Below are 17559 nucleotides of genomic sequence, written 5' to 3'. Positions count from 1 at the left end.
CTATAACTTAGCAATAATCATTAACATTCGAGCTTGACAACGTTCAACGTCTAAGGGAAAATGTCAAAAGAAAGGCGGTAATCCTGTAATAAATATGAAATGAATGAACCCGAACCAACAAATTGATCGTATTACAGTAGTCGATTCATGGAAGTTACATCGCTTGTTAGTGTTCGTTAATGACGTACTTAGTGTGGTGTTGTGAACTTTTATTAGACGGTCGGTCGATGGGGGTGATTTAAAGTAGACAATGGTAACAAACTCGAAATGAGTGCGCGTTTAAAAGCGGAACAAGATTAAACGCTTTTGGATTGATCGGTTCGATAAGACAACGGGGTGATATTAACGCTTAGCAGTAGAATCATTGGTTTGCACGCTGTTTGTGATTGCGTTTAAAATGCGTTAAAGTTGATTAATCGTGTTAAGAAGTTTTAACGAGTAAGTCTTGTTGGTGTTCCGAGGAAACCGATTGGGATTTAGCCAAACGTTTCTACATCATTCATGTCGAATTCTTGTGGAAGCTCTTTTAGATTTTTAATTACTCCGAGTAGTTCTAAAACTATTCGTAGCTATAATTCGTCAGGACTTTGTGTTAGTTTTTGGCCCTCTGCAATGACTTGGAATTTTATACACTGGTGCAGTGAACAGTTTGAAACGCTATTTTTTACAGAGTTCAATAGTTCTGATCAGGGCTCGAAAAAGTTACTAAGAAAAAAAACACACTATTTGTCATAGCTTCAACAAATATAAATTTAAAATATTGATAGTATGACATTCTAATAGCTTAATTGAGTTTGAATTTGTAAAAAGAAAAGTTAATTTAAACAATTTTCACCCCGTTTAAAACGATCAAAATATTTTGCTTGTAACGAAACATAATTTTCAAATGCATTATTTAACTTTAAAATGTAATTACAGGATCAAACTTAGTTTAGCTATCAGAATGTTATAATATTAATCGTTTCTTGTAGCTATAACAAATCTTGTACATTTTGGATTGGTAAAGTTTACAGTCCTTGGTTCTGAATTGTGTTCATATATTATCTACACTACAAAATTACCATAGAAACCAAACTCGTTACAAAAACATGTTGAATCAACTTAGTGAAGTCAATAAAAACCAGCACAATTTAGCTTTAAACCAAATCTGGAATTTAATTTAAAATATTTACTTGTTAGTTGTGAATGGTTGAAGTTTATAATTTAGTATGATAAAATTTCTTAACGATTAAATTGTGAAAAATACTGATCTTTGTTTCTATCATGTATATATTACGATGTATAATAATGTAAATAAATAATTCATAATGTTAATCATGTTAATAATACTAAAATTACTTGTTCTTTGTTCTCATTCTTCTATTAAAATAATTAAAATACTAGAATAACATTTTGGCAACGAGTCATAACTCACAAGTATCGAAATCATAAGCTCCCATTAATCTGTTAAACGGGTCGCAAATATTTCGGTTTAACTTTCAGCTGGAAACAGTAAACGTTGAAGATTTATGTATTGTTTGCACAATTCTATACTAAGTTTGTCTGTAAATCATTGTGCATAAAGTCGTTTCAAAAAAATCTCAAGTGCGATAAAATCGAGTGAGGAGTAAATATTTTTGTTGTTCGATAAAAAAGAAAGTAAAACAAAAAGTAGAATATGATATTACTGTAAATTCAAAAAGACTCGAATAATACGCTTTAAATCTGAATCGTATAGCAGTAAGATAATGTGGCCGGAAACCGTGCTCAGAAATAGTGCGCTGAAATGAAACAGTAAGATTATAACGATTTAAGAAAAAAAAAGTGTTATGTTTATTACAGTTCTATCTAATGTGCGTTTCGTATAAAGGAAACGATTGTAAAGTTTTTCTATTGACATTTATGAGCTTTATTACAAAACTACGTCGTTCATAAGTTATATGACCTTCAATTTTGTATCTATATAGTTTCTATATTGTTTGTTAACGACAATTTTTACACTCAATTTCCAGAATTGATTTGTTTCAAGAATAAAATATCTATTGACATTCTTCTTGAGGTTATTATTATTATATATTTTCTACGCAAAAAAACAGTAAAAGTACATTAAGTTGTCGCATTGGATGACAATTATGTAGAATATGCCAGTTTTCAATCAAAAAACGTATAAAACAATTTTTCACAAATTTTGGTATCAAATTTTTTGTATTGACATATTGTATCTTTTATGCGCTCAAACCAGGGAATAAAACAGATTAGTCGAGAGTAACGACCGCCGAAAGTTTAGGCATACAGGCAAAATGTATTACGTTTTGAAATTAAAAACATAATTTTCTCAGAATGAACAAAAATTGACATTGATCTTTTTTTTTTCTTCGCAGCCCTTCAAAAAAAAAACGATAATTTAACGGTTAACACATAATGTGAATCAATATAGTAAAAATATATACATTTTAAATACAAATTAAGTTTTTTTTATACATTTTGCTTGTATTTTGGTAATTACTAACTATAAAAAGAAAAAGTATTGTTCGAAAATATAAATTATGATATTTTTAAAAGAGTAAAAATATTAAATTTGATGTTTAATTACGTTTTAAGGCATTTAAATATTAGCTTTTCAAAAATGTAATAAATTTTAGTAGGGAAATTTGATAAAAAAAAAACTATTGTTTTCCAAGTACATTATTTTCTATTGATATTCGCATATGTTAATGCGTTGTATCGAACTTTCGACGTGTACAAATTATGCTTAAAAAGAAAATTTTATAAAAAAAATCACTTACCGTTACCACAGCCAATGGGATTTCTGTCATCAAGAAAACGGTAACTACGACAATAAGCATCAATGTGGTGCAGTTGGAGTCTCTCAGACGTCTACATTCATTTTTTCTGTTATCGTTAAACAACTTGTCTCTTTTTAATTGCGCGTCTCTCATAGCTCTGTAAACATGGTGAATTTAATGTAGTATTTTCTTTCAACTGTAAAATTAGTTTCAATTAACCACTAAGTCACCAGAGACCAATTTAGTCGTACCATTTTTAAATTGTATAACCGTAGTTGTTATTACTGTTGTCGACTTACATCATATCTTGTTTTAATCAGATTAAAAGTATATTGTAATAAAAATGTGCAATTTACGATTATCCGTTAAGGGTTCTAGTTAATTAAAAAAGTTATCAATCAAAAAAAGAAATTATCTACATCCGTACAGATATTATCATTTCTTTACCAATATGCCCTGTTTTGTCTCTGATAAGTGGCTAAAAAAATCCTAACTTATGACTATATTGTGTAAAATAAAATGGTTGTTATACACGTGTGTTTGTATTTTGCTTACCTGCAGAGGCACAAGTTCAACACAACGAGGGATATGCATGGTCCGGTATGGACGAATATAACGCGGAAAGCGTAGTAAAAAGTGAAGTAAACGTCCAAAGTGATGTAGTGTTCCACCCAATATGCGTGCTTCATCTGAAAGATAACAAAAAAAAAATTAAATTAATTCACTCGCTGTTTTCAATAGAAACAAACACATATTTTGATCAGATCCATTGGTGCCACAGATAGCGGACACAGAAAAAAAACGAGTAAAAGTACCACCGGAGGGCCAACTAATATATGAGTACAAATTATGACAAATTATTGTTTATTCTTGTACATTCTCAAAATAGCGTAACCAAACCAAAAAAAAACTGCTTGAAACGAAATAGAACACATACGAGAGACACGCACATATACACACAAATGTAATACTTGCACATTGAGTGTGTTAACTGTTTTGAAATAAACAATGAAGAGAATAACAGAAGTAATAAAACGGTAAAGCTGGTAAAACATTTTTCAAAACCACTTTTTATTATTATTATTTTTTGTTTTTGCAGTCTTTGCTATAATTTTCTGCAGTCGGTGCAGTATATTTCGAAAAATATATTGTATTCTACACACACAGAATTTCTCGCTGTCCTGACAAATGCAATAACTCGTGTCCTGAATCAGTATTTTTTGTTTTTTATATTTTTATTAACATCCTCATACTTGTGTTACGTTTGTGGTATCTATTTATTAATAATTTTATTACAATGCAAAGCTGAGAACTTAATTTTTTGTACTATTTTTTACGAACTCAAAATAAGAATATTAACGAAATTGAATTTATTTTAAACAAAATTATTAGCCATCACTTTAATAAGAATGGTTATTCTTATTAAGTAGTTGTATTATGTATTTAGAAAACGTAAACTTAATGAAATTTTACATGATGAATAGCTGGTTAGTGCACATTTGTCTGCAAGTACTGCAAGTTTAAGTGTGACTAAAATAATTGGATGATTCCTATGTTAATACAGAAACTACTGCTTTAGTTACTTTGCTAATAAAATTAAAAGATTGAAATACCAAACCACATTGGTTGTTGGTCGTATCTTAAGTTAACCAATATCCCAAATATACTATGTTATAAATAAACGTTATAATAATATTAACGGTTGGCTATCAAATGGTCGGTATTTAACTATAATATTGCTTATCATTTAACTTTGAAAGCAATCATTGTTAAAATGAATAATTTTCAGGTTTTTCTACATTTTCAGTTTTTAAATACGTTTAGAAGTATCTCTCTAAAGTTAGACTGACTCTGCAGTGGGTCCGATATGTCAGTTAAAAATTAAAGATATGGATACATCTTTAAATTTTTTTATCTAAAGTTAAACTTAATTCGTTAAAATTTTACATTTGTGGTTTGGAGTTTTAAGAAATAACAAATAATATGTATTATAATTATGAAATTATATAATATGTTAATTTAACATGGACGGGGTATTAAATTCAATAAATGATATAGAATTTTACATTTTCAAACGCCGTTCCTGTAAAATTGTAAAAATTTAATTGTCACACTTAATTTAATAAGTAAATATAATAACTTAATACAATAATTCAAAAGGAAAGGGAAATCTGAAAAGCGTATAAGAGGCAAAAGATTGAGAGTTAGTACACAACGTAAAAATTCCTTCTTCTTATTTTAAAAATATCGTGAGAATATTTTGTGTTCTTTAATACCTTGTATATTATAATTCAGTAATATTTAATTCAGCATATAAATGATATTTTCAATTAGTGAAGCTCGAGCGGTGGGGTTTTCACTTAAACAAATCAAATCTTTTGGAGATGGTTACTGTCGCGTCGCGTCGGTACATTATACAAGTTTAGACGCACCAGTGACACAAATTAAATTAAATACAGAAAGACGAGTGACAACCAGAAAATCTACGCTGTTCAAATTCTAAATTAATATCACAGTTAATATGTGACGTGTAAATTATAAAATCAGAACTGAATACGATTAATATACACAAATTACTGTAATTGGCAGACATCAGGCTTGCGTGATGCCGAATAAAACTGTCAGTATTTTTGTTATGTCGTTTCTTATTAAAGTGAGGTTTCTTTTATAGTCAATTTTTTAACAATGCATCTCAAGTGTATCCTATAGATATATCCTGAAACATGAATTAACCAATAAATCATGTAATTGCTTCAGCATAATAATATGTTTACTATTAAAAGAGTATTAATTTTCAATATATGTGAAAATAAATAATTTCCCGCCCCTATTTTAAATTATAAAAAATTATTGCTTAATCTAATCTCATTTCAAAACATTTTTATATATTATACAACGCACAAGAAATGTTATTTGTTAAATCAATGCTATGTTGATTTTACAGTCAACTGGTAATTAAACACTCGCTTATGTCCATCTCATCATTATTGTTTAAATATGTTCATAGATTACCTATGTACTTATTTTATTATTACGCAGGTGACTATTTGATTTTTAAAAGGTAACTTTTTAAACATTTGAAGCCAAAAATTACTTTTTAAAAAACATACAATCCATCAGACACGGTACGAATTACAATATTATGGAAGATATTTTCGCTTTTTAGTTTAACAATTGTTTAACATTAAAAAAAAAATTAGCTTTCGATTACACAACTGTATTTTGAATTTGAAGTTGTGTATACACCGTTACGTTAAACTAATATCACGTATACACGTTAAAAGATTACAATACAATCTCAGCTACGCATTGAAGCTAAAAAGGGATAGATAAAAATGACAAAAATATTGTTTTTTTTAAAAATTTATGATACCCATAATCCGAAAGGCAGTGCTTTTCGGCGAAGGTGTGAACGAGGAAATCAGAGTTATCGAGTTGCTTAATCGGCTTATAAGGGTTAATAAAATAGGGGGTGATACTCATAAATCCATAAACATACGAGTTGTGCTGCTAAAGAAAGAAAAAGTCAACTTATCCCGTTTGATGGATTACTACATAATAAATTATTCACTTAAAAAAAAAAAGTTATTTAAGTTTTTATTTCTCATTATGCGACAGAGCGTGAAAAAGTTTTTTTTTTGTCAAATACCGTTAATAATAAATTATAGAAGAAGTGCATTATAAAGTTATAAGTAAACTGCTGTTAAAGTATTAAAAATAGGAATATTTCACTAAATCAGTTATAATCACTTATACAGGTTCGGAAGTTTGTTTTGACAATCAATGCTTATCCAACATATTGGATTTACATCAATTAATGTATGTACGACTTTAAAAAAAACATTGTGAATTTCGGATTTTTGATTTCATAAAACTACCATCCGTCGTATTTTTTTTTGTATAAGACCCATTTATTTTCTTGGAATATAATGCACCAGATGTACACAAATATTTTACTGAATTTCCCAATATTTTAATAAAATATGTACACGTATTGTACTCGTAATAATTTTGAGTAAACTTGTGAGTTTTTTAAATTTCTTTCTAAATGTTTAGTATAAAGTGTTCAGCACTATAAAAAAAAAGTAAAATTCATTTTTTAAGGATTTTTTACCTTTTAACCTTTAGACCTTTTGCACTTAGGTTTTTAATTAAAAATACTCATTTACGATAGAACTGTTATATTAATTATGCAGTGGAATAAAATATGCTGAGGACATTTTTTTTTATTTTCCTTTGAACGAATTTTAGAGGGAAACAGTTTATGCGAACGAATGTAAATATCTTTATTTATATTCGTTGGGAAGTTTTTCGTTTTTAGTTTCCATTTGGAGCAATCACACTGCGTGTAACACTAGTATCTACAACTGAAGGCAACACACACACACTTGGGAACGATTAAACAAAGTGTAAAGCACACTTTGAGAAAATGAAAGCTGTACGATTCGAGTGAACGTTAATGGGAAATACCATGACAGTGGCGCCAGAGGTGCCCTTGCCGCTAAAATGTGCATAACGCACTGTAATTGTTTTTCACATGTCTTCCGTTTTTCGGATCGTATTAAGTCTTACTCGAGTGCTACTAACTTGACGTCCAAAATGATTTCGTCCGTAATTACCAGAAACAGTGAACAGCATTAATGGATTATAATATTATACAACTCACAGATGTGACACACGTGAAGTGCAACAACCTCAGTCGAGAGCGTCAAGCTGCAATAACCTAACAATATGTTGCCATGACCGGCGTTAGCGGGATTTATTAATTTGTGACAGCATAATAATATATGTTGATACAAGACAATAGTAATTTTAAAGAGACGCAGACAATTGAGCATAAATAGACAAAAATTAAGATGCCTATCCTCTGCTATAAAACATTTATGTTAGCCCGGTGTAATAAGGACGGCGAGATCTATTTTTAAGTGTATAAAATAAATTATTCAAAATGTTGGAATTGTATCTCTTTCCTCATTGAGTTTTGATGTTCTAATAAGTTTTTCAGCAAATTTTCTTAATTTAGATACCTATTATTTAAATACAGCCCAGAGGTGAAAAATGACAAGTTACAAAAATTGTATTTCATTGGAGTGATAAAAAAATATATATTTATATATTGTATATTTTATTAATAATATTGTTTTCTGTTTATTACTCTTTTTATACTTTGAACCTTATCGATTGCAATGTGCAAAAATGATTCACTGTTTTCAGTATGAAAATATATGAGTTTTTTTTTTATAAAATTATAATATTTTATAATACAGTATTAAAAAAAAATTATGACTGGAAACAACTTGTGCTATATTGAACTTGTGTGATGTTATTTCTGGAGTTAAGTTGTTCCGTAGGGTGAATCTAAACCAATTTTTAAAAAAGGACATTTCACGTTATATTCCTTTACCCTTCAAGTTCTATAAAAAATACTGTTTACCTATATAACAGACTATCCATAGACATTCTTAATGACGTAATTTGAATTTTGATGCGTCTGTATTAATAATTTAAATATGTATTAATTTTATTATCGACTATAAATTAGAAATTTATAATAGTAATAATTTATTTGTATGTACTCAAAGTTGAAGACAATAAATTTAAATTATTATATTTTATAGTACGTATTAGTTATTACGATTTAACAGTAAAGAATAATTAATGTTTTTCTTATAATGCTCCCACTGTTAAAGAATGGGAAAAAGTAATAAAAGAGAAGCACCTAAGCGTAAGACGATTATAGAGGTATATTCCTTTTACCATTTAATACATATTAATGAGGCACTTTAATTGCAATATGATGATGCGCGATGTGGCGGTAGATTTAAACGCACTAAGTAGGTATAAAGATGCAAGTCCGATTAATAAGTGTTTTAATTTATGTGCATAACATTTCCAAAATTTAGTACGTATAAACTATACATGGGGTGTTTAATAAGTTTGGAATATTTGTTTTCAAACTGATTACACACTCTGTATAGTCCATTATTATAAGAATTTTATCCCAGAATACCTAATATTATAGCAAGTGACACGTGGTAATTAGAGATATGTTCTTAAACTGCGTTATTATTATTTTAAAATAAATAGAAAGAAAAATAATTTATTAATTTCCTAGCCGGGTGACACTGCTGAGTGTATGTCCATAAACGATAATTTTAATTACATGTATATAACATTGACCAAAGTTGCTTAATGTACTTACTGTATAAGCTTGTAAATATATTTTCTGTTAGTAAAAAAATGTATATATATTATTTTATAATAACTGAACAAGAATACCACTGTTCTTAAAATGTATATCAAACTACCTTTTGTTTTTTGTAATATATTATGTTTCACCATCTGCATTTCACTACTGGTTGGTTTTATTGTTTTTCGCTATAATTTTTTATGTCAGTTACCGTTTTAGCGATTCTTCGCTTTCTGAACCGATAAACCCATATTGAAAAACAAATTCAAAACACATATATTCGTTTGAAACACGAGAACCTACTGGAACGTATTGGATTTCTTGTTAAAATATTACATTTCTTATGTTTATGCCTTTTTTTTTACCCCACGAAACGATATTACGTGAAGAAAACGCAATGATTAAATTTATGATTATTCCAAACAGGTTTTATATTCCTTATTGATTTCTTGCTATTTTCAAATTTAAGCATTTTCAGAATTCTTGAGTTTGTATGCTACCAAAGTGCTCGTAACAACTATACAAAATAATAATATCATATAATTTATTACTAAGGAGTAAAAAAAAAAATGGTTTCAGTTAAACTTATAGTATGCACTATAAAGCTATTGCTTGGAATATAATTGCAACTTTGTCCTTTTTGACAACTTTTTAGATATTTTTCAAACGAATAATACATTAGTGTTAAGCCTAAACTAAAATTTGTTTTTTTGAAAATTCAAAAGTAAAAGTTAGCTTTGATGACATTTCTGGTTGTCATGAAATCACTTAATAAATTATTAGATTTACTTTTATTATCCGTTTCCTTTCCCGTGTATGCCTTCTCTACTACTATGATGGTAAATTTCAATATTTGAATGTTTTCAATTTCACAAAATACTTAGCAACATTATAATACATCATTATCGGCACCTATAACATTTGTCGACTTGACAGACCGTTGTGTATCCACTTCAAAGTATTTTTTGAAATTTGTTTTCTTTGTACCCTGTCAATAAAAATAAATTACAATAATGTTCCAACTTGCAACACATAAATTACTGTTGCCGAGCTACATTTTTTTAATTCAAGGAGTTATTGTTACGGATTAAGTCTTTAACTACAAAATACATCAAATGCGCCAAGTTGGTAAATAAAATTATAAAATACATTACATTTTTAGATAGTTTTTCAGTATCTTTTGAATTCTGTTATTCTCATTTTTCTCATAATATTAAGTATTAAATATTTTTATTTTGTAGTATTTTGTGATTAATTTTGCTGGTAAAGTTTAGCAGCAACGGCTGTTAAACGTTTAATACAAATTACAAATTACTTACTTTTAATTTTCTGTGTCCTACCAATAATTAATTAATTAAAAACCAGAATATTTATAATGGCAATTATAATATTATACTGACATTGTTTAGCTATCCATACTATCCAGACGCCTTCACGTTATCAACAATAGTTTTAATTTCGATTAGTTTATTAATTTATTTGAGTTGTTAGCAACGCGATTTTTCCTTCTTTTCATCCTTTTTTGAAAATCATAACACAATTCTTTAATTCTTTCTGTTTTTCAGTTTTTAAATTGACAAATCACTATTGAATTGTATTTCAGTTTTGTATAATAAAATTATTTGAATTACAACTTCAAAATATTATACACGATTAACACAACACGTGGTATTTTAGATTACTTCGGGTTAAGTTTTATTCAAATTGTAAGACTAACTGATACATACATGATTTGCACACTCCGTACTAGATGTTAATATATTTTAAACGAAATTTCGTGTAATTCTAATGTTTTATAATTATTAGTTTATATCAACAGCTAGTAAAATAATTTAAACAATAGTTTTTTTAATAATTCAACAACTATTTTGTCGATGCCGTCATTGGAAATAATACTTGTATTAGAATTGTTGAAATTGTCGTTAAAGCACCAAACTTCAGCTGAATGTAGAGGCTATAAATTAGGTACCGATGATGGGTTACCAATTTGTATTGTTATAATATAACTAGCATTTATATTTTACAATAACGTTTCGTTATGTCTGTACGCCACAATCCGGTTTCGCTATAGTGGCACATGATTCATTGTCGTTTAAAGTTTACCAGAGGGTGTGGAAATACAGAATTAAACGACATGGCTGAGAAATGAATTAGTTTTCTCGTAAAACCTCTTCAAAACTTTGAACATTTTAAAAGTTCGATTTTCAAAAAAAAAAAAAGGCCAAACAAGCGAATATGAAGGGTAAAAGTAGGGCGATCTTCAGAAATATTTTGAGCTTTCTTCTATCATTATATGAGACCCAAGAGAATCGGGCGATTGGTTGTAATTTATTTACAGACGACCCGGCCGCATAAATCGCCGTTAACGCGAACTAAGCGTACAAAAATATGACTTAGTATGCAGTTTTCTGTTTCAAGTACACCGTCGGAGTTCAACGAGCACAGTCAAGTCGCCAAAATGTCAGCATTAGTCACGTTTTTGGTTTTAGTATCAAAGCACGGCAAATTTCATCGCGTGTTAATAGAGTTTAACGCTAACGGTACTCTATGGAAGATAAGATAAGTATAAAAGTATGTCGTCACATCTCAAAATTTACCTTATAAAAGCAACGCTCTAAGTAGCCTATGTTTATAAAACGACATTTTTGAAACGCTAATAAATCCCAAATTTGCACATAAAATTAAAGGACACTCCAAAGTGGGAGTTGTGATGACAAGCGATACCGAAAAGTTAGTACCAAGTTACCAAGTTACCTACGTCTACTCGAATTCCTCTTGGAAGAGATGGCAAAAATAATAAGGGATCGCATGCAGCTGTTTTTATGGAGTTTTGTATAGGCAATATTTAAGAAGAAAGAGGTTTTAATAAATTTCGACTATGTCAATAATTAATTTACCGGTTAATTTGTATAGGCTTCAAATATTATTTTTTTTTAAAGTAATTTATTCTATGAGTAAAAGTGCTTTTGGATTATTTTAGACCTAAGAGCTAGACAAAAATTCGACTACATAGGATGGTCAAATTTAAATTCTCTAAAAAGATTCGAGTTCTTTGATTACTTTACTATGTTATGTGTAGGAAGCCGATTTTCATTTAAAAAATTCAGTTACTTGTAATTAAATAAACTAAATTTGCAATTTTTTCATTATTAAAACCCAATATTTTTACATAAAAAAACAAAAATCTGTTTCCTACAAAACAAGTAGTAGATATTTTAGTGTAAAATGTCAAAAAACAGACCGCGTGCAATCATCCCCTTAAGGTTTTTTTTCATTTTTCATCATATACATAGGAAAAAATTAACAACTTTGCACTGGCAATCATGAGAAAATCGGAACTTCATCTTGTAGAATAGAAATAAATTTCATTGGACTTTTGAAATAAAAAAGATTTGGGGAAAACGGTACAAATGATTGCGAAAAGTCACAATATCAGTTGAAACTCGAAAGGCTAGTCAAACTATACTTCCGCCGTAAGTTTGAGTATCAAACGAAAATATTACTTGCAGGTAATGTAAACATCCGAGTGTGAAAACGATTATTTATTTTGTGTAAAAGGTGAATGTCCGTTTTGAGAAGGCGAAAACAATACAAAAAGGAGGCAAATAATAACAGTGGGTGGTTTTGAAGTGTTTATGGTTGGTATTAAATTTAAGTAGCTGTAATAAATTATATTAATAGTAGCTCGAGGTAATAATTACGGTCAGCTATTATTAGTGCTTTAAGTTTCATTAGAAAAAAAAGTTTTCATATTATCATTATTTATTAGCTTTTCATAATAAACTATTATTATATTATGATATGAAGTATACGGTGATTCCGGAAACTTTCTATTTTATTTTCATAACAACAACAGTTTAATAATTAATTTTCCTTACTTCACTTGTATTAATTGTTTAGTATGTTGAATAAAACAAAACATAAGTAGATTTGAATGATTTTTCTCCGTCGAATATCGTTATAAAAAATGCAATAAATGTTTTAATTGTAAAATTCACCGAGATATTATGAAAATTATCATTTTTTCAGTGAATATAACTATTAGGCCTAATAGAGCTTATGGGCAGCTTCTTTTTGAATCCCTACATGACTGGAAGTCAAGATAAATTTTAATTTTCTTATATGCACTTAAGATATATTTGAAATTGAATTATATTATGGTTGGTTAAATTAATATTTATTATGATTTATAAGTGATAGTGAATCTATAGTATTAAAAAAATTTAAAAAAAAAAGTTAAATTTTAACAAAAGATAATTAAAAAAATTGAATCGAGTCATGATACATTTCATGACTATAAGGTAATATTTATATTTTGATAAAGAAAATTGTTCTCTCTCAAAACGCTGAATGTAGCCGAAATCTTGAAGATAATTAAACTGTATGTCACCGATAATGAAGTATTCAATTGTACGCAATACATAAAAATATGCACATGTAATTTTTTTTAAAGTGTATATAATAAATATTTAAATTTTTAAGAAATTTGAAATTTGAGTAAAAATTTGTCGATTTTACTTATAAAATGTTCATATAAATTTTACCTATACATTGTGTTTTGATAATATTATAATGTATGTTCTTATGACATAGATTTAGTAAAAAATGTTAAGCCAAGTTGATATGTAGACTTTCTTGATTATTCATTTTTCGAGAAATATTTTAAATGTGTCTTTTATTATTAGACAATTACTTCAAAAAGTATAAAAAGGTAGAAAAATGTGTTTTAATTACCTTGAAAATTGTATATCATAAAAACGCATTTTTTGCATAGTGAATAAATTATATTATATAAAGTTCTGTAACTTCACTGTACTTCTATATGTCATGGTGATTTTAAGAAGACCCTAAATATCAAAGTCCGTTCATCAGTTTCAGAGATCTGCGTCTCTAAAGAAAAATGTGTAACATGTAACACACAATTATTTTTTTTTAAATACAAACCATTTTATCACATAGATATGAAATTCGATATACCTGTATGTTATCTTATAATAAAGCTAGACAAATACATGTCTTCTCATTATTAGTGTGTAGCATTTTGTTTTTTTCCTATTCACAACAAGCTCTTAAAGTTATTAACATCATTTTTTTAAAAATTTAAATTACCAAACTTACTCAATTTTTAAAAAATCAAGAAATGATCTACGTATCAGTGTCCTCCTGGATGTTTCACACTATTTTATCAACTGTGTTCATCATTACGAACACATACGTGATTGTAGAGAGCTAAGAAACTGTTGAGAAGTTTTGGGAAAAAAGGCATTGGGTGTGAACTTACGGAAATTGCGTCTCAGGACTCAGGACGAGAATGGTTTTTTTTACACAATGCTGTTTTGTACGATAATAAATCACAAAGAAAATAAAAAAAGAGTACAATAAAGAAAACTCTAGTATAAGGAGATGGCTATCGGCGAGACGACTGTGGCCCGCTGAGGTATTTTTGATGATATAACATGAACTCGGATTTGAATGGGACGACGCAACTAAAGTACAGTTGCAAGTTAAAAATGGCTGTGTGGCTTAACGACGACGTGTACAGATTCAGCTGTAATTAGGTGCGTTGTCGTTTGAGATGTTCATTCATTTGTTATTTTCCGCAAAGTCTTTTATTTATTTTCCCCTCGTGTATTTTTCAAAATAGCTATTATTTGTAACACCTTTACTTGTTTTTGTTGTTCTTGTTCTTGTTGCTGCAAACAAGCAGTGATTACACTCTTCCGGTGCACCACGCCATGTGTAACGAACTCGCGTTTGCTGTCAGAACTGAGAAACTTTCAAATGCTTTATAGGAGCAGCTAACGGCGATAGGGCACACATGCAACTTATTGTGGCAATTAATAACACTCGAAGCCTCAATATATTACCGTCGTAATAAACTAAGACCACCGACACGTTATTATATAACTAAATGTATCACTGGTAATCGATTGGGTTACGGTTGGAAACGTACAACTGCCACAAATACATCCGATGTGGTGTGTGAAAGACAGATAGATAGTTTAAATATATGTATATATATATATGTAAAAAGGGCCCAGCCCGTATATAATAATAATAAATAAATAAATAGTTTTGATTAGAAAGATAAGCTCAAAAGACTACTATTACGCACAAATTATACGACCTTTTTTCATCTTGACGGATATTTTTGAGTTCGATACAAAACATATAATAAACCTTCAACCTTTATAGATTAAAACCCCCAGTTAAAAAAGTTAAATTAAAAAAATATATATTAGATTAAGCCTAATAATACGTTTTTTGGTGCCATAACATAATAAGGACTATTCGTTTTGAGAAGTTTTTTTTATTTATGGTAAGCCTCTTCAAATGTACGAGTAAGTATAAATTGTAAAACGGTTGAATATAAATTAACTGAAGCTATAAGTGTGTTCGAAGCTAAGGTACAACCCATAGCAGAAAAATATTATTTTTTAAAATAAACCTAGGTGTCATCAAACGTTATAATTAAATTGTAACCGCTATGGTCTGTAGTCTATTTTCACAGGTAGGTCGAGCGGTACCTTATATATTATAATTGAACCAGTGTGCAAATTGCTGTTTTACTATTATAAACCGTCAATGTCTTGTGGGCACCGAAGCTGTTAGAAAACTTCTTCGGTCAAACTATTAGTGGTCTTAAAGTACTAGCCAATTAGGTACTTTCGCATAATTCACAATTGCCTTATAATTCTTTGGAAATGCGTAAAGCTTTTAAATTCGTGCCAAAATAGTTAAAACGGCCGGTTTAATAATAGTGTTATCCATTTCACACGAGCATGAGCATCCGAGTTTAAAACTGTGAACAATAATACAAACTAAACAACTTAAAAAGCCTAATACTCACCGGCATACGCCGGTCTCACTACAGTTATTATTCATTTTAAGTTTTACCTTTCTACTATCCAGTATTTATTTGAGTAAACGATGGTAGGAATAATTTTCTTTGAAAAATAACAAATACTTCCACACACACTTTGGCTTGAATTCTCGAATGACTGTTAAAATCTCATCGATAGTTTACAATATAAATTCCTTCATGCCATAAAACTGAGGGACTACATTATTTATATATAAGACAAAGAAATGCTTTTTTTGCCCAATAAATAAATATTTATTAATAAAGAACTCATATTATTATATCAACGGATTATAAACTTAAATTGGAATTATAATTAGAAATAACATAATAGAAAGTGGTCTGTATTTTAATCTTTTAAAAATAAAATTTTTGATGACTTTTTATTTTTAGCGCAGTTGCGATCAGGTGCTGTTCTATTCTGTCTAGAAGTCATTATTTTTTATTTACTGAATTTATTATGTGGTATACAAACTATAATTTTGTAAATTTTCTATTAAAAAAAAAAAAAAAAATACAATCTATCATAAAATATTAAATAAGAAATCATCTAGTACGGATTATTATTATTGGAGTTTTTTTTTTGAGGGGAGTATATAAAAATAAATGATGCGCAATCAATTTAAGAAAGGGCACTGCTACTACATTACTATATTGCTACTTTACAATCACCCAAAGTTGTCATTTTGATTTTTTTTTCCAATTTTCCAATTTTACTTATTTGTTTTTTTATAATATCAAGAAAGTAAAATCCTGCATGGTCAATACGTTCAAACCTTAATTGTTACTATACTTGGAACGACCGTCGGTTTGGTTTGTAGTTACAAGGTGATTCATTAAGGATAAAATACTGATTATTTCTTAAAATCATTTTAATTTTGTAGTTTTTTTTTTAAACATTTTTCTTTTTGTTTCTATACAATATTAAAATGTTTATCGTTTTTTTCAGAGCTTTATCAATTTTTGAAACTTGAATGGTACCGTAGATTTTAATTATATCCTTAAATTAAGAACAATTTTCTGAAAATGTTGATTGGTCCATAATTATTTTTATAAAAAATCAATAAATACGTATATAATCTTGGCCAATATCATATTATCTTATGTGGCGTTTTATATACTATTGGCTGAAAACATAGATATTTTTGCCTAGACACTATCGTATCAGACGATTTTCGGACCATTGCAAGGCGAGGCGGCGATGCGATCACTCAATCTATTTGGTTTTGCATTCAGAACGTCATAATTCAAAGACTTGCAACTAACCGGACGGGACAAAACCATTGTGGCAGCCAAAAACGAACCACTTGGGTGCCGTTTGGCTCGATATTCCGATGCCAGCTGAAGTTACCAGACTTTGATACCAATAGCGCCATGCAATCATGCTGTTGCCCCAACGGTACGATCGATCTTGGCACGTCGATCACTGCTTCTGTTAGACCAGCAGCAGTAACAGCAGCCATTTCCCGCCGCCCAACTCGACTACCGTGCAGTGCGGCCACGCTACGCATGGTCGCTTCCAGTATGTGACTATCACTTGACGTCTATGGAGTTTGCACGGAAGAGTCGGAGTTTTTAAACAGATGACAGGATAAGTCTGGCATATAACCGAAATTCAATAAATAAAAAATTATTTTGCTTGAAACATTGTGGGCGTTCTCTTTTTGAAATTTCGAAAGAAATCGATTTAGTCTACTTGTGGCAACTACAATCCCAACAAACCAGAAAGATGATCTTGGAAA

At 29.1% G+C, this 17559-nt stretch overlaps 1 protein-coding gene across 1 annotated transcript in view; it reads right to left on the bottom strand.

The window, feature by feature from the left end:
* LOC126836745 (sex peptide receptor) overlaps positions 1-17559 on the bottom strand; it is a 159215-nt gene that overhangs the window by 9694 nt on the left and 131962 nt on the right. Inside the window, exons 6-7 of the mRNA XM_050570368.1 lie at positions 3321-3454; positions 2766-2922 (exon numbers count right to left, since the gene is read on the bottom strand). Coding sequence (XP_050426325.1) covers positions 2766-2922; positions 3321-3454 — 291 coding nt within the window. The remainder of the gene's footprint in view (positions 1-2765; positions 2923-3320; positions 3455-17559) is intronic.

This window comes from Adelges cooleyi, unplaced genomic scaffold, assembly GCF_023614345.1.
Source record: "Adelges cooleyi isolate 19-005CV unplaced genomic scaffold, UGA_ACOO_1.1 ACOO_flye_CR_arks_rails_tigmint_CR_PRNA_247, whole genome shotgun sequence".
NCBI lineage: Eukaryota > Metazoa > Arthropoda > Insecta > Hemiptera > Adelgidae > Adelges > Adelges cooleyi.
Note: the sequence above shows the minus strand (reverse complement) of the source record. Positions and strands in the feature narration are given on the sequence as shown.